The sequence below is a fragment of the Triturus cristatus genome, chromosome 3_2, assembly GCF_964204655.1.
Source record: "Triturus cristatus chromosome 3_2, aTriCri1.1, whole genome shotgun sequence".
Taxonomy (NCBI): domain Eukaryota; kingdom Metazoa; phylum Chordata; class Amphibia; order Caudata; family Salamandridae; genus Triturus; species Triturus cristatus.
In genome coordinates this window covers 941,904,045-941,922,917 of record NC_140584.1, presented here as the reverse complement: position 1 = coordinate 941,922,917, position 18,873 = coordinate 941,904,045, and the positions used below count along the sequence as shown (strand labels likewise).

General features: G+C 43.4%; 1 protein-coding gene across 1 annotated transcript in view; it reads left to right on the top strand.

Annotated features, from left to right (window-relative positions):
* PPM1D (protein phosphatase, Mg2+/Mn2+ dependent 1D) overlaps nucleotides 1-18,167 on the top strand; it is a 279,206-nt gene extending 261,039 nt beyond the window's left edge. Inside the window, exon 6 of the mRNA XM_085649436.1 lies at nucleotides 15,523-18,167. Within this exon, the coding sequence (XP_085505562.1) occupies nucleotides 15,523-16,050 (528 nt within the window). The 3' untranslated portion in view covers nucleotides 16,051-18,167. The remainder of the gene's footprint in view (nucleotides 1-15,522) is intronic.
* The last annotated feature ends 706 nt before the right edge of the window (nucleotides 18,168-18,873 follow it).

Here is an 18,873-nt window from a genome sequence, read left to right as displayed (position 1 = left end):
TAAAATAGTAGTTCACCCACATCGTTCTTTTCTTTTCACCTTCAGCCAGTAAGTGAATGGGACCTTAGACCTGCCCACGGACCCCATCTTGAGATTCTTTCACTACATGTCGAGTGAGGTAATCATTAGCTGAGCTCTGCTTACACTTCATTTTATCACGTCATCTACAATTCAGAATGTTTTTGTTACGTTTGCTGCTGCTGAATGTTTGTTAGCGAGGCTACAGAATGTTTCTGGTGAGGCTGTTAGCTGGTAAGGTGATTCTTTTAGATACAAAATGCTCTTTTAATGGTGACAAGAACGAAGTTGTCCATGCTTAAGGTCTGCATCGCCCTACCCCCTTACTCAATATCAACTTATAAAAGGTTTGTCGAATGATCATTTCACCTCCAAGATATGTTTTGAGACTACACTTGAGCGTGTCAGAGCATGAGGAAGAGGAGGATGTTGAGCTGATGCTGAAGGCTACTGGCCCTCACACTAAGATTTTCCCAGTGTTGTAAGTACCACACCTGATTCCTAGACCCCAGAACAAGAACAGGGTTGCATAGAAAGTACCACACGGCGGTAAAGCTCTGTTTCTGAGGAACTTTAGCACCAAGCACATATGCCAGCTCCAGAACCTCTGCCACCTTTGGGCACTGGTTGACTCAAAGGGAACACTTTGGAGACTAATCAGGCTCTGCCCAAGGGCATCCACCCTCACCGGCCAACAAGCCTCACCAGTCCAAAGAAGTTGAGCACCACCGCTCGCACCCAAACCCTTTGGCTAAAGCCTCACCAAAGTCAGCACCAAAAATCCGGTCTGTGCAAAAAGCTTTAGCAACAACAAGATCAAAGGCACCAATCGTACAGCGCCTGTAGGAGGGGCTTGATGCCAGGCACAGGAGTCTCTTTATTCACCCTGTAACAAGGAAGTTCTTGGCAAAACCACCGTTGCCAATGTCAACAGAGAGACTTTCTCCCAAGAGAAGGCTGCCTTGAAAGAAGCATCCTCCTCCCATAAGACCCCTTTATAGCCAGCATCAAAGAAACATGGATATGGGCATAAGGCCTCTTCTGCATGTTCTGCCGCATCCCCTTCCCATCACCAAATCCACCACCATGCTCATCACCTTCTTTCTCCACCTGAATCACCTAAGGAGTAACTACACAACATTTCAGATGCAATCAGTCTATATGATCCCACCGACCCAAATGACCAGCCCTCGGACCCAGGGCCCGCTAATAACCCCTGTGAAGATTATAAAGTCACCCACTCAGTGATTCTGAATTGGACCTCTACCAAGTTATGGTATCCCCACCGGATGATGCGAAAGCTCATCATGTGGTCCACCTTATTATTCTACACACAATAAAGTTGACATGCATGTGTTCCAGGAGGAAGAGGAATTATTAGTGAAGACTCTTTCCGAATTCAAACAGTCTCAGTCCAGTTCTTACCAGGGCTTGAAGGCATGCTTAGATTTGCCCCAGAAAATTTCATGGAGCCAGTAAATGCTAGATTAGTATCACCTAGGATTGAGAAGCCCTCACCTAGCAACTCTATCTACATTAAGGGACAGGTGCCCCCAGTCTCTAGCCCTGCCTCCAAAGCTCCTTGGTGGGTGACACTGCCCACAAAGACAGCCTCCACCCAATCCACAGGTGACATCCCTCTGCCTGATGAAAGCAGAAAAATCAACGCTGAGGGCATAAAGAAAGCCAATTTCTAGGCAAAGGAGGTCCCAGTTGGTGGCGATCCTGGAACTTGTGAAACAACTCTGAAAGTAGTACAGAAAGAGGGACGAGGATATGGGACCAGAGTTCAAGACCATCTTGAACACCAGCAAGTTTTGTGTGCCCGACGCCGCTGACATAGCTTCCGAGGATATTAACACCAGTGTCCTCAAATAACACGCCTGGCTTTGCATCTTCACATTTGAACCTGTAGTCCAACAGCATCTCCTTAACCTACTTTTCGTTGGGAAGCATTTCTTCAGCCCCCAGGTTTATATTTGCCGTGTAAACTCCAACTGGGAGAGGCAGTCGCCGAGAGAAGGCACCAGTGTCACTTACCAGACCATCTGCAGTCTTATCCGATACAACAGTACACCTTCCACCAGGCTGGCTGGCTGACAAGGGTAATGGGGTGCATATTTTGATATAGGAGAGACGGGCAGACTTTCCCTGATCACACGTGGCATTTTGTGGGGGAATAAAACAAGATTTCCTCTCTTGCTGGGACAAAATCACATAAAGCCAGTTGGTTAAGATGATGGTTCACCACATTAACTGTCTATTAAGCCTCACAATCCCTTCCAAATCCCACCCTATAGACGCATCGTTCGCTTTTTCCACAGTCCCTGCTTTTCCCACCATCTCTGCCTTCTTAACCTCCTCAAGGAAGAGGTTAAAGCACTGCTCCAGAAACAAACACTAAGGAGAGTGCATCCACAGCATCAGCGAACATGCATCTGCTCTTTTTACTAAAAAGGTCAGCTCCATTGGCCCTCTCCTCAACCTCCGGGATCTAAAGAAATTCATTGTCAGAAAAATTTCCATATGACAATCCTGCAGAATGTCATCCTTCTGCTCCTGCAAGACTAAACCATGATGGTACACAACCTTGAGGAGGCCTGCTTTCACATACCCATCCACCCTGCCCATCAGATACCTTTGCTTTGTCTAAGTAGACATCACAACCAACTCAGTCTTCTGGGCTTAGTACAGCTCCCAGGTTGTTCACGCTGTGTCTAGCAGTGATGGGTGCCCATTTGCAAGGGGACACTCTCGTCTTATCCTTCCTCGACGATTGGCTGTTTAAGAGCGACGGCCTTCAGCAATGCCTAGTCCACGCCCAAGCAGCAATTTCTCTGCTACTTAGATTGGGATTTACCGTAAATGCCACCAAATCCCACCTCCAACCGATCCAATGCTTCCTAGGCTCTGTGCTACCTGCAGTTACATCAAAAGCTTACCCCAACCAACAAAGAGTACTGTAGCTGGTCTATTTTTAAGCTCATTTGTCATCAGGACCATGATGCACCTTCTTGGGAGTGATGGCCTTGGGAATTTTTGTTGTACCTCACGCCAGGCCCCAAATGTATCCCTACTAGTGTCTCTCACAGCAAGGGTGATGTAGAGGGTTTTTGGGAAGATCCTTTCTTGATAAAGACCAGCGCTCCTCACAGTCTGCATTGGTGGAACAGCATCAACTTGCTGTAGGTCAGGCCGTTCTCAGACCCTATTTTGCAGGTGACGGCTACCATGGGTGCTTTGTACCACCCCTAAAAGTACGATGACTTTGCACATCTGCTCAGCAGAACACATCAAGTCCACAAGTGGGAACTGCACTCTAACATGTTACACAGGTACTTTCAGCATTGGGGCACACCACATTTAGACCTGTGTACTTCCCCAAAATACGCAAAATGCCAACTTAGGCCCTAGAATTTGGTGATCTGAACCATCCCCAGGAATGCCTGACACTTCTGCTGAGGTCCTACGTTGTGGCCCTGGTACACGGCAACGTGGAAAAGGTTGGCCCATTATTGCATTTTACCAAAGCTGGAATGCTTAAAGGCTATGGTATGTTCTCTTAGGTCTGCAGAAGTCAGGCCTTACGCACACACTAATGCACCTATGTTTAGCTGCTGTAGCAGTTTACCTGCAAAACTGGGAACAGTCATCTCTTTAGGATCCCAATAGTGAATGCTTTAATGGAGGGTCTTAAGTGGGTCATACCTTCCAGAATGCTTCCTGCCCTCATGTGGAACCTTAATGTTGTTCTCACAAGGCTACTGGGGCTACTATTTGAACCTTTATTTTCATGCCCCTACAGTTCCTTTCCTGTAAGGTGGCCTTCCTAATGGCTATAACTTCCCTAAGTCTCACTAGGAACTTCAGGCACTCACTTTGCAAAAATGTCTTTCAGGTTCTCAAAGATGCGGTTGTTCTCAGGACCAATCCTAATTTCTCCTGACGGTGATGTAATTGTTTCACCTCCATCGGACTATAGAACTCCCTGTTGTCTTTCTGCAGACAGATTCTGTAGCAGAGAGAGCTCTACACATGTTGATGTTAAACGTGCTTTTTCAGTATTACGATAGGACCAAGCCCTTTTGAAAGCCTCACCAGCTCTTTGCAATTGCAAAACCAGCCATGGGTTACCCCCTTCTCAAAGGTATAGCAAGATGGATAGTCAAGTACATCCAAACCTGGTGCCACAAAGCTAAGAGCCGTACCTGTTCTTCCCAGGATGCACGGCACCCGTCCGATAGAGGCAGCCTTCTAAGGGAAAACCCTGCTAGTTGACATCTGCCAAGCATCCACCTCGTGAAGACCATAGACTTTTACATAGCACTATTATGTGGATACCTTAGCCCGCCATCAGGCTGTGTTTAGTTTTAAGGACTTTGATCCAGAAATCTCCATCATCTACTTGTTAGCCACCGTTTATGGAGGGTACTGCTTTACAGTCTATGCAGAGCACATGAATCTACAGCCTTACATACTGTGAACTGAAAATATTTCTTGCCCTATAAGCATCTATTTCTAGTGTATAGTGCTGTAGAGTTTTATATGCCCTCCCTGGAAGCTTGTGATGCTTCCTTTATAGCCCATTGCTACGCTCTATGGCCTCCCCAAATACACCTTGGCTCCATTAGGCAACATCAATGAATGCTGCTGCAAGATTGGTGATGGGAAGCTAGAGAAATGCGCACATGTCCCCAGTCCTAAAATCTCTTAAGTGGTTGCCCTACGAAGCACAAATTCAGCTAAAGTTTGATTGTCTGTCACACAAAGCCCTCCATTTCAAACCCCCCACTTACCTAGCACAAAAGCTCGAACTATCCGGAGGTGGTAGACCCTCAAGAAGTGCTAACACTTTTTTTTTTTTTGTCCTGGAACCACAGATCTTTAGCAAAAAGAGAACTTGACACCGAGCCTTCTCCGGCGCTACCCCCAAAATCTGGAACTCTCTTCCACCGGAAATATGCAGAATCTCCACGGTTGCTTTCAAATTGGAAGCGAAAAGATTCCTGATGAACAAGTTCCTTCCTTAAATGGGATAGGTTCTTCTGCTCTAAGTCATTGACTTTACAACCATGAGACCTACTTTGGAGGCTACTTTCTTGACCCTACCGTGTGGTCCCCACTGTGCACGCTATGCAACAGTTATGGTATTTCTCTCTTCTGACCCTCTGTCATGTAATTGTTTTGTTTTGTTATTCTTATCTAATGCTGATATTACTTTTATTACCTGCCTCCATCCTTTGTAAAGCACTCTGATATCCTTCAGAATCTTGTTTGCGCTATATAAAACTTTATAAATAAATACATTTCACACTGCCTGCACAATATGCATGGTTCACCAAGCTTTTCTCCCTCAGCACTCCATAAACTCTCTTAACCGTTGTGCAAATAAAAGTTAAAAAAATTGAGTCTGTGCACTTGTGCATTATAAACAGAGTGTGAAGTTACCCCGCATCCTGTGACTCAGAAGGCTTTTTCAAAGAAAAGCAACTTGCACATTTCCAAGCCAAACATTAGATGTCAGGAGTATGCACATAATGTGAATCTTCAGCACAGCAAGCTACAGATGGTTGAAAGAATCATTCACCTTACTTTCCTTCCTCAAAAATAAAATTTCTGTAAACCTTGCTGAAGTATGTCAGATGCGAAAAGGAACCTTCCCTTGGGGGCAGGGCTATGTAAGGTCAACAACATGTCGGCCTCCCAGTCAAACAGTAAGTTTTGACTTGCTGTTGAGCATGTTGATGCCTGGTAAGAAAGTTTTCCAACGACAATCAAAATTGGCACTGCTAAGACCCCTGGGATACCTCTGTGCAAAATGCAACTCAATTGCTATTTTGTTGCCAACAAACCCAATGTTACTAACCTTTAATTTTTTCATTCTACAATTTGAATGGTCACACCAGTATAAATCTGCTGACATACGCATGCTATATACTCGAATGATCCAATCCACCAAGCAGCTCTTTATCTTAAAAAGCATTTTGTCACCCTGATGAGTTTCTCCTTTCATGCCAAATCTAAACCAACATGTATTCTACGTGTTTAACGCCCTCCCATGGTCAGCTCTGTTGAAATGAGGAAATGATTACTCAACTGAACACATGAGCAAGATTTATGTGTTTTCATCATTTAGGCTCTTGAGGCAGGAATCATGCTGTGCCTTCACAGCGCTGTCATTAGAACAAATGCGTCTTCAGTACGCATTCATTCAGTACGCAAGTAGTTATGACGACTTAGCGGGGGAAGGGGGGCGTGCTGGATTTTGGTTTCGCTTAATTTACTATTCCAACTCCAGTATGCGCAGCAGTAGACACCGACACAGCCGCCCGCAACCTCAGGCAATGGATTGACGACTGCGCAACATGCTCGCCCCGATCAAGAAACCCATCAACAGGCACACTGACAGAAGAGCCATCTGGTTCACCGCCGACCTTCAGACGTCCAAGTAGACCCGCCGGAGACTAGAGAAGAAATGGCGCCACGAGCAAACCCCGGACAACCATGCCACCCTCAAACACGCCAACCGAAGATACCACCAACTCATCCGGTCGGCCAAAAGGACCTCCTTCAAGGAACGCATCGATAACGCACACAACAGCAAAGAATTCTTCAAAATCGTGAAGGAACTCGCCAACCCCAACTCCAGCTCCAACGACATCCCGCGTTCACATGACCTCTGCGACTCTCTGGCTACCTTCTTCCACCGAAAGATCGCAGACATCCTCGACAGCTTCAACACCCATACCTCTCCGACAACCACCGTCACCCCAGACTCACCGTCCCCCAGTCACACTGGCCGCCTGATCCCCTGGAACCACGTCAATGCCGAAGACACATCAAGACCATGCACACCGTCCACTCAGGCTCACCTTCAGACCCCTGCCCCCACCACATCTTCAACAAAGCGAGCTCCATCATCGCACCTCAACTCCGCAAGATATTCAACAACTCATTCGAGACCGCAACCTTCCCGGAGAGCTGGAAACACGCAGAGATCAACACCCTGCTCAAGAAACCCAAGGCCGACCCAAAGGACATCAAGAACTTCCGGCCCATCTCCCTGCTACCGTTCCTGGCAAAAGTCATCGAAAAGATAGTCAAAAGACAACTGACCCAATTCCTCGAAGAAAACAACGCCATGGACTCCTCCCAATCCGGATTCCGTGCCAACCACAACACCAAAAACGCCCTCATCGCTGCCACCGACGACATCGGGGCCCTACTGGACAACGGCGACACCGCAGCCCTCATCCTGGACCTCTCGGCCGCCTTCAACACCGTCTGCCACCACACGCCTCTACAACGCAATGGTCCGTGACAAAGCCCTGGCTTGGATCACCTCCTTCCTCACTGGCAGAACCCAGAGAGTCCGCCTCCCTCCATTCCGATCCATAGCCACCAAGATCACCTGCGGCGTACCCCAAGAATCATCCCTCAGCCCGACCCTCTTCAACGTCTACATGACACCACTCACCAACATCGTCCGATCACACGACCTCAACATAGTCTCATATGCCGACGACACCCAGCTGATCCTCTCCCTCACCAAAGACACCGGCACCACCAAAACCAACTTCCACACGGGAATGAAGGCTGTCGCCGAATGGATGAAGATAAGCCGACTGAAACTGACCTCGGAAAAGACGGAGGTCCTCATCCTTGGCTCCACCCCCTCTGCCTGGGACGACTCCTGGTGGCCAGCCTCACTGGGAGACGCACCGACACATACCAACCACTCACGCAACCTGGGGTTCATCCTGGACTCCTCGCTGTCATTGACCCAACAAGTCAACGCAGTCTCCTCCTCCTGCCTCAACACCCTCTGTATGCTTCGTAAGATCTACAGATGGATCCCCACCGAAACCAGAAGGATGGTCACCCAGGTCCTCATCACCAGCAGGCTGGGCTATGGCAACGCCCTCTACGCGGGACCCACGGCCAAACTTCAGAAGAGACTCCAACGCATACAGAACGCCTCTGCATGCCTCATCCTCGACATCCACAGCCACATCACTGCCCACCTGAAGGACCTGCATTGGCTTCCCATCAACAAGAGGATCACCTTCAAGCTCCTCACCCACGCTCACAAGGCACTCCATGACACCGGACCAGCATATCTCAACAAAAGACTCACCTTCTACACCCCCAACCGCCAGCTCCGCTCCGCTTACCTCGTCCTTGCCACCGTCCCACGCATCCACCGAACAACCACCGGCGGCACATCCTTCTCCCACCTCGCCGCCAGAACTTCGGAACACCCTCCCCATCCACCTGCGTAAGACTAGGACCTGCTGACCTTCCGGAGACTTCTCAAGACCTGGCTGTTTGATCAGTAGCTGCTCCCCTCCCCTCGGCGCCTTGAGACCCTCTCGGGTGAGTAGCGTGCTCTACAAATGGATGGTTGATTGATTAAAGGTGTTGGACTTTAAATCCAACACCATTTCACCAGTGCGCCCCCCAAGGAACGAATGCGTACTCAAGACACGTTCGTCTTTTGCCGGCACTGTAACGGCACAGCGGGATTCCAGCTTCGGTCTGTAGGACGTTTCCCTCTACGAGCACTCATTGATTGGGTTGAAGGTTTTTGTAATCGGGAAGTATTTAATAGTCATCGTACAGGCTTCTATGATGTAGGCCAGTAGTGGCATATAGTTGATTTGTTTGGTACAGTACAGTGTTGGTTGCGTTGTGTGAGAATACATGCATTTTGACTTGAGTGTATTTTGTTAGGAACATGGTGAAGCAGGGTCGGACTATCTCTGGTTTTTATGGCCTTTGCTAACAAGTCAAGCAGAATTCTGTGGTATCAAAAGCCTCTGAGAGGACCCGTACAATAAGGGCATGTGTATAGCTCTGATGGAGGCATTTGGGATCTCTTTGCAGATATTCGGGATGATGGGTTCTGTCCCACTGCAAAGCTGTAAAATGGACTGATAATCAACTGAAGAACATGGACCTCCGAAAGTGATCAACAGTTGTGTTTACCAGGCTTTCAAACTTTATTGAGACAGGGAATTCATAAAATGGTTTAGCTTGAGCTCTGTAAATCACATTGGATATTTTCTGGACAGACGATAGGTATTGAGAGACCACAGGATGGCGCTGGGTGAAACTAAGTGTTGTCGATCTGTGGGGCAGTGATGGTTAGGCCTAGGTTACGAACGCTGACATGATTTATTTTATAATGGATTTTTCTTTTTTTGCCCACATTTGTTATTCTTGGCATTGAGCTGCATCTGAACATTAGCTGCAGTTCATCAAAGCAGCAACATTAGCGTAATAGCTCACAAAAGTGGTGTCACTCCATAAAGACATTGCCTCTGCTGGCATTATTAATTTATTTTTTTCTTATGTGAAACAATTTGAATGTGTTCTTTAAATGTTTTTGCACACCTTTTTGAAATGAATTTTGTTTTGCCCTCAATATATTGTTGCTGTGAAGTCTTCCGGTTTAAGCCAAGTGTGGTTGGTAAGTGGACCATGTCTGAGACAAAAATGGAGAGTGATGCATCCTGCACATTTTTAATGCAGAAAGCCAGATGGTTCTCTCTCCATCAGGTAGCAGAATCCAAGCAACACTCCTCTTCCGTAGGCCACTTAACACTTTTTGGAGTTGATCACCTCTTTGAGAGGAGTCGTCCCAACATTGGTCAGGTCATAAGCAGCATAGATACTAGACTTACTTCATGCATTGCTGAAACAACTGACTAACAATTTTTCACAGTACCTAGACTTTCTATTCAGATGAAGGTGTTCCACACCAGCATATTTAAAGCACGTTGTTTCTCATATATGACCACATCTCCGCTTTTTGAGCAACTTTGCATATATTTCTGCCACATCCTCAGCTCCTTGACTGTCTGCAGTTAAATTGCAGAACTGTCCTTTGCGATGTTCCCTTTAAAAATGGACTAGCATCAAGTGTAGGCCGATTGGTAGCTTCACCTGTACAGAGATTAGTCCCACTGATTCCTTTAACCCTAATTGCTGTCCCCCATTCGGAAAACTGACACAATGAGTGACTGGGCTTGACTCTGGCAAGTACCATTGAACCAAAGTGGTGTTCACAGCACAGAAATGCCCAAAGTTGTAGATCTTGCGTCTAACCTGCAATCTTGAGTTTATTTAGCACATGATTAGTTGTGGGATGACAAATCTGCTTCACTTGAAGGGTATAGTTCACTTGAAGGTGTAGACTGACTTGGGGTCTTAGACAATACTATTGAAGTGGGAACTGATACTATTACCTCTGATGTCGAGCTCCAGGATAAGATTAATGGGATGATGCCTATGACTATGGAGGAACCAGTCGGAACCAACCAGATTGGTATCGGCAATATAAGTCTTTCTAGTCTGTGTTGCGTTCCCACAGAATCCACAGTCCATTTGAGTCACCCCGCTTGTAATTCTATCGCAAGCATTGACCTACCAAATGTGCCCCCACATTATAATCTAGTCACTCCACTCTATGAGAACCTCCCTATAAATGAAATTACTAGGGTTTTATCTTGGAACGTAGCAGGTATGAACAGTAAACTTGATGATCCTGAGTGGGGTACGTTTATTGATGGTTATGACATATGTATGTTCCAAGAAACATGGGCAAAAAAAGAGGTTCTTAAATCGGGATTTGTTAGTTTTCACATCTTGGCATCCTCGAGTGGAAAAGGTAGACCCTCTGGGGGTCTTATTATTTGGGTATGCGTGCATCTGGGGTGCTCTGTATCCCAAATTGATACAGGCTCCAAAGATATACTATGCGTCAGGTTACAGTTCCCATCTAGGCCCCCAGTTTTCCTAATAAATGTATATTCACGGCCGTCTCCAAAAGGTATTGAATCCATTACCTTGGAAGACTTAACCATCTTCCTTGGTACCATTGACACTAACCAGTTGATTATATTAGGTGGAGATTTTAATTGTCAATATGAACCATTGGAAGGTTTACCACTGGGCAGTCTGTACGATGAGGACCAGTTTTTAAAAATCCCGGAGTCAGGTTGCCCCAAAGTCAAAATTTGGTCCCCCTTGGCGATCCAGATGAGTTGTCTCACCATGAGGCACAGTCTTCGCGCTTGTAACGGGAGAGCATCATCTGTTACATCAAACAACCACACATTCTATAGTAAGAATAGGGGGTCCATTTTAGATTATATTTTGATTAATTCATATTTTTGGGATATGATGGTGGACTTTAAGATAATTCCCCGTATTGATAGTGACCATTCCGCCCTTATGCTGGAACTTAAAGCACTAAATACAGGGACTCTGCCGGACACAAGCAACCCTCTTGATCCTAGGCTTGTGGTCTCCTATTGCAGAAAGAGAGTGAAATGGTCTAATTTTATTGATTCTGAAACAAAAATGGCCACTTTATATGATGCCTTGCTTCCGGTTCTTATAGATGCATCCAATTTATTTAACACGAGCAACGAGAGCCCAAATATCCACTTGGTCCAATTAAATTTTGAAGAACTGGGTAAAATTACTTATGATTTCTTTTTCCCAACAAAAAAATGCAAAAAAGATAAACAGCCCATCCATCCTTGGTATGACAGTTTGTGTCGTAAAGCAAAAAAGGAATTGGTAACAGCCATTAAAAATCGTGATCGCCTTACAATAAGGATGGCAAGAGCACATTATAAATTTGTTTTAAATAAATCCAAACAAAATTGGGAAGTTGAAAATTGGGCTACTATGAAAATTGCACTGGGTGATAGAGACATGAGGACTTTTTGGGGTATAGTCAATTCAGGTTCAACTATTCTTCGCAGTGCGGTCGAACCCAATCTGGATGATTGGCGGACCCACTTTGAATCCCTGTACGCTAAGGAACCTGAAGTAGCCCAAGCCCACGGGCTTGATCCACCAATTTCAGGTGCAATGAATAGCAAAGATTTGGATCCTTTATTTGAAGATGATTCGTCCCTAATCATCTCTATAAAGGAAATCAATATTGCTTTAGCTAGCATAGCACCAGGAAAAGCCCCAGGGTTGGATAAGATGCCCGGTGATCTATTCAAAAGTGAACCTGATATCTGGGCTCCCTACCTGTGGATGCTTTTTAATTCAATTATCCAAGGCATGAAGATTCCTAAAAGTTGGTTAGGTGCGGAAATTATTCCTATTTTTAAAAAGGGTTCCCCACTTCTCCCGACCAATTACAGACCTATAAGTTTGATTGATATTCCCCAAAAAATTTTGCGAGAGTCCTCCTCCTTAGACTACAGTCATGGATGGAGGAGAGGAATATTTTGTCTATCTTCCAGGCTGGTTTCAGAGAAAAATTATCAACCCTGGACCAAGTCCTAAGACTCCAATTATTATATTGGAAGACTGTCTGTTTACAGGGAGGTAGTCTCTTTTTAATATTTGTTGATCTTAGATCAGCATTTGACTTGGTCCCGAGAGAGAAATTATGGTCTGTTTTAGCCAGGATGGGGGTTCCTGTTTATTTAATACATCTTTTTAAACGTTTACACGAATGCAATTATGCTCAAATTAGGTATGGGAAGGATGGCAATCTCACTGCCCCTATTCCAATAAATCGTGGAGTTAGACAGGGTTGCGTTCTCGCACCCACCCTGTTTAGCCTCTACATTAATGGCCTAATTGATATTCTTTTAGCAGCTAAAGATTTAGATGCCCCTAAACTAGCTACTCGCAGAATTTCGGCCATGATGTTTGCCGACGACACCCTTTTGGTTGCTAAATCAGCCATGGGGGATACAAAAGGTTTTGGATATATTTGAAGAATTCTGTAGGGATCGTGGTCTCGAAATTAATCTTCAAAAAACCAAATTCATGGCATTCAACTGCCCAAAAAGTACACGTCCCAATCCATGCCTACATGGTAAACCTCTCGAAAGGGTGTCTTCCTTTGTGTATCTAGGACTAACAATTACTGAGTCTATGGATTGGGGGGTCCATACCGCAAAATCTACCTTAAAATTAGCACAATCCTCAGGAGGGATCATGAAGGTTTTTAATAATTCCAGTAAAAGAAATGTTAGCCCAGCTCTGGAAATTTATAGGGCTCAGGCAAGGGGTGGAGCATTGTATGGTGCAGAATTATGGGGTCACCTAAACACGTTAAAATTATTGCAGGTGGAGAACCAATTTTTAAGACAATTATTCAGATTACCCCGTAGCGCACCTTTGGTCCCGCTACGCCTGGATACAGGCATAACCCCAATAGATGAAGTTGTAGGACTTAAACCTATCATGTATTGGCGTCGTTTGTGGACAACTCCCGAGCTTACATCTTACAGGGAGGAGCTTACGGAGGTATTAAGGTCTTGTGGTTCTCTGAAAATTCCATGGTTTGACCATATAAGACTCCTCCTATCTAGCCTGGGCCTGGGAGATTGTTGGCATTACCCCGAGTCTGCTTGTTTATTAATATCAAAGGGCCAAATGAAGGCTTGCTATAGCGAGTACAGATTAGCACAACTCTATAACTCCCCCGGGGTTGGGAAATGTACTAGTGCCTTTTTAGAAATTAAATCACTTTCCTGCTTTGAACCGGCAATTGATCTTATTACTCCACCTGCAGCCAGGAAGCTCTTTTTACAATTCAGACATGGGGTACTCCCACTACGTTGTTTTACATCTAAATGGAGTAAACAAAATCCGAGCCATTGCCCCATGTGTGATTATCCTGTGGAAACAGAACTGCATGTTTTTTTCTGCTGTGTTGGATACCAGAAGGCAAGAAGTCGCTGGTTGGCGCAGATCTGCAGGAATCTTGGCACCAGGTCTTGCCTAGAACCATTCAGGATATTGAAATCCGATACTGGTATCCCAATAGTTTATTCGGTTGCTGGCTTCTTATTTTCGGCTTGGTGCACTAGAAGGGCCCTTCTGAGATCCCAAAATGTAAACTGATTGTGTAAACTTATGCTAGAATTGTATTTTTTAACTGATTATTTATGCATTAGTTTTAAATATAGGATTCTTTTCTCCTATTTTTATTGAAGAATGTTCTTTTAAGTTTAATTTATATATTTATTGTTCCATGAACTCTCCAACAAAAACTGTATTACTCCTGTCCTAATACTATGACTCGATGATTTTCTCAATTTGAAATTGTATGTACAACTGTATTGTTTTATTTATTCATATGTACTTTTTAGGACATTTTGTCCGAAATAAAGTTTTTTTTAATTGAATTGCTTCTTAATTTTAACTCCTGTAAATGAACACTGGAGTTATAAGGAAAGCTTGCCAAATCTAGACCTACAGCTTCCTTATGCAGAGAAAACCAAAAATTGTCTGCCTTTTGAGTAAATTCTAGTACGCATGCTATCTTTTAATTTGGCCCTCATGGATCCTCTTCTAATAATATGGCAGAAACCACATTTTTGCTACCACACCACACTACATTAGACTAGTTACAATGAAGTTCAGGTTGGCACCATCAGATCCTCCATTTCTCTATACCTGCGCTATTCCGATTTAAAGGCTAAACATAACCATTTCCTGATACGAAATTTGGAAAGATAGACTGTCTGGGTACTAATAAAGCCGCTATATTGGCATTGATATAAGTTTATGGGATGTAGTTATCTGGATTTTCATCGACTAACACCCACGACAGCAGCAATACAGACAGTATTGCAGAAGGTCAATTAAAGGGAGACAGCTGCAACAGTAGCACTCTGCCTATTACAACCATAAGAAAAATTATTCAGTATCATCCCTGAATTCACGATGACTTTTTGAATGGTATTTCTATGAAAGGGGAGGGTCCTGTGGATCATAAAATTTGTGAACTCCATGCCACTAAGCAGGAAGATCCACTCGTCCTCTGTACCATGAACTTCACACACGTTAGTTCGATCATTATTTTGAAGAAAGATACTGTCAGTATGTAGCCTCCGATTCAGTTTCTAGCAGATAATCTAGGTATTTCGTTCCCAGGAAGGGTAAAGGGTGTGGAGGGGAATTTTTTTCCAGTCCTGGACCTGTGCTTCCTGAACAAAGTTCCTGAGGAAGCAAACATTCGAAATGTTAGTGCTTGATCATATCATTCGGGACACATTTTCATATTGTGATAAGGGCTGCGTCGGAGATTATTCCTTTGATTCAACGTTTGAGGGCAATACTTTAACCAACTTTTGTTAGGCCTTTCCTCAGCCCGCTGTGTTCAGTGGTTATACTAGAGATGGAAGCGACTCATCTTGCCTTTTCCTGCTCTATTGCCTTGTCATGCCTGGGTTACCAGCTGTAACCAAGTAATTCACTCAGCCAGCTGCCACATTTTCGGTTTGATTGAAGTCTTTGCTAATAACTTTCCAGAGGCTGCAGTTTGGTGCAATCTTCGACGCCACAATTGCGAACATATCCGCCTTAAGAGGATTCAGAACTTCTAGGATTTTAATATAATTGTATTTTTTTCTCACTCTTTAGTTGTACATATTTGTGTACAGTAGGCCGGTTTTAAACGCTGTTGTGAATGATAAAGCTTTATATGTATAATCTTTTTCTCTTTTTTTTTAGATACTTGATGAGGATCCCTGGCAAAGATTTTCTTGCTCTGAACCTGTTCCATCCCTTATCCGTAGAAGTGCCTACACCGAAAGAAACGTACGTTGCTTCGGGGAAATGAGCAAAAGTGGCACCACCTTCTCCATTGAGACAGACCTGTTTGATAACAGCAAAACTTCACAAATGTATAGCCCTGTTAGCTGTGGACTGTCAGTTGGCATCTCGCCTTCTGGTTTCACAAATGCTACTATTGACGCAAAAAGCCTGAAGTCTACCAGCGCCCAAATGAAAACCCCAGAAGTGGAGCGGACACCTACACGCAGCTATAAAAGGACGTTAGAAGAGTCCAACTCTGCACCTCTCGTTAAGAAGCCTAAACGTAGCCCCAGCAGAACCAGCACTGTACCATCCAGAAGCATATCGGTCACACCAAAACGACGAACCTCAGACAAGCTTATAATGAGGCGCAGCTTAAGGGGGCAGAAGAAATTGGAGAACCCATTGATACAGCAGCACAGGAAAACTATTTGTGTTTGCTAGACAGTGGCAATAAATAACTATTATCTTTATGACATAAATTTGGAGTTGTTGCAGTCTTCACAAAACTGTTTTAATGTAGGGGATATTTTACTCTGGTGATATGGAGTGAGGTGGGGTGATGAATCCACATACTCCCTTCAGGTTTCTTTGTGTATTATAACTGTGAATTTTATAGATCTAGGGTACATTATTTGTAAAATGTGTACAAATTTGAACACCTTCATTATGTAAATGTCACAATTGAGTTAAACATTTTATTTGTTCTCCTCCATTGCAATTTTTTTAGCTACTTTTGTCTTGTACATGAATTATTCTTTTGATTTTACTTGGCAACTGATTTTAACTTTTAATTAAATTATTGAACAGATGATGGGATGCATTTTCATAGGTTAACCAAGCTACAAGAATGGAACTACAGTCTATTTTAAAACCACACCACCTGCATTTATTTTTTCGCTGCTAAATTTTAACATTTAAATATTCCAGCAATCACCGAAGTTTAGCTGTTTAACATTCATGTTTGTTTTGATACTACAGTTGTCCTTTAATGTCCCTTCAATCATCATGCTTTAAAGGGAATATCCCTCAGGTAAACTGTTTGGCACACATTACAAAGAAAGCTATCATCTGCACTTGGATGTTAAGAAGAACTCTTCTGCCATTCCCGTCGCACATGGTTTACTTGCAAATATTCTTTGTATGAAATTCAGAATCTTGTATTCCAAAGGATATGCACATCAGTATCTTTCTTGATCTCTAACAAAGTCGTCGTCCCCCCCCCCCCCCCCCACTCATTTTTGGGCACCTGATTTGAAATAAATGCAAAAAGACCATCCTTGTGATTATCTTTTAATGTTAAGATTCCCAGTGCATATTTTGTGGCTGAAGAAACTCCCTTAGTATGTTGGTACAGAAATTACCAAAATGTTTTTCTACACTGCCGAGTTTAATTTCTGAATCTTGTTTCTTGCTTACTTGGGGAGTCTGCCTGTCTACAAGCAACATCAGTTTCATGTTGGCTACAATAGATCTCTTAGTGTTTAACACATATAGCACTTGGATTTCATGAAGAGGCCAGTGCCTGAATTTGTTAGGAAGACTTCATTGTTTTCCCCTGACCAAATCGACGTACCCAAAGTAATGCATATTTATGCATGGGGTTGAAGAGCAGACTGTAAGCTCCATCTGAACTTATCATGATGCAATACCCTTGACCAGTCACACATTATGTATACAGGTAATTATTTCTTTTTTTTTTTCTCCCCCAAATTACCATGAAAGTATGTTTAAACACGTGTTTAGTATATTGTACATTATTTTCAAGCGATTGTGGCGAACTCCTCTTGTAAGAGCTGCCTAGCTTTTCTTGGTTTTTTCCTTTCCACCTTCTGTTTGTTTACTGGAAAATGCAAGTGTGATTTAGACCTATGTCATTGGGTAAACAGTTTGTCTGTTTTTTTGTGTAACATACATATTTAAATGTTTTATATGTCCACATACTTGGAAAACCTTTCCTATCACTGATCACTGCCGCTAATTAACTCATGGAAATCACATTGCCTTTTCACATTGGTTGTGCCACAGGTGGGGAAGGTAGTGACCAGTGTCAAAGGCAGGCATTACGGATTAAGTTGGATTACGTTAAACTATTTACTATTGAAGTTGAAGCAAGAAAACCTTGTGGAAATCAACAGTTCGTTAAGTTACCTCTGTCATATTCTTTTGTATGCATACCTGGATGTAAGCGTAGCTGGAGTAATGTGCTAGCTGGATCTCAAAATGATTGTTTAATTAAACTGCCACCAGCCTGTTCCTGCTAATGTCACAATCACACATGCGTTGTCCAGCATCCAGATGTTAACCAGGGCATTCAAAACATTGGGATTGAAGCACATTAACCCTTGGACTTAAACTCCACCCTCACTGAAGCGTTTTATTTATTTTAGTTTTATTAGTTTAGAAGCATCACATTCTTGTTTTATTCGATTACAATAGACACATGGTGCCACTAACGTTTACCACTATAATTTCTTAAATTATTTTATATTTGAAATAGCATTATGAGTTTGTGGACCTTCTGTAAAGTTTGTTCACTTCAATAAAACTGGGAAACTCTTGTTTATCTTTCCTTTTCACTGGTCTAAAACGTGAGTGGAGTGGGTGCTTTTCTCTACGGCTTTTCATTACCTTTTATGATCTTTGGATACCATCTTTTACAGGCTTAAATGGACTAAAGCCACTGTTTGAACATATGCCTGTAAGTAGAATAAATGTAGCAGAGTCCACTTACTTTGAAGACAAATGAGTCGCTTGAGTGACAAAAGAATCCACTTTCTACCATGCATGAGTCCTCGATTGTAAAATGTGAAGCCGTCTAGTTCTGATGGACACTTTATTTTTATCCTGAAAATGATCTCATTAGTTTACGTCTTGAAAGAAACATTATTCCTGCCGGAATTTAACAGCACTATATTTGGCTCTCATTGGATGGTGGTGCATTGCTGAAAAACCTAAAAAAAAAAGTGATAAAATTCCAGGTCTGGGAGTGTTATCAAATTATTAGTTCACAAAAGAAGCACAATATAACAACTGGTCACATCATTCTGTTTGGCCAACTGTAGCACAACTAGCCCAATATGATGATTGGATGTGTACATTTTTTTAAAATATGGAGAATTTATATTGTGTGAAACATCGGGCAGCAGAACATTAAGTGTTAACAGAAAACGGATTGGAGGCTTTGAAAGAGACCAGTTTAATATATTAGAGAACATCAGTGAAAGAATAATTTATGGTTTTCCAAGCAGACTGACAGTAGAACTT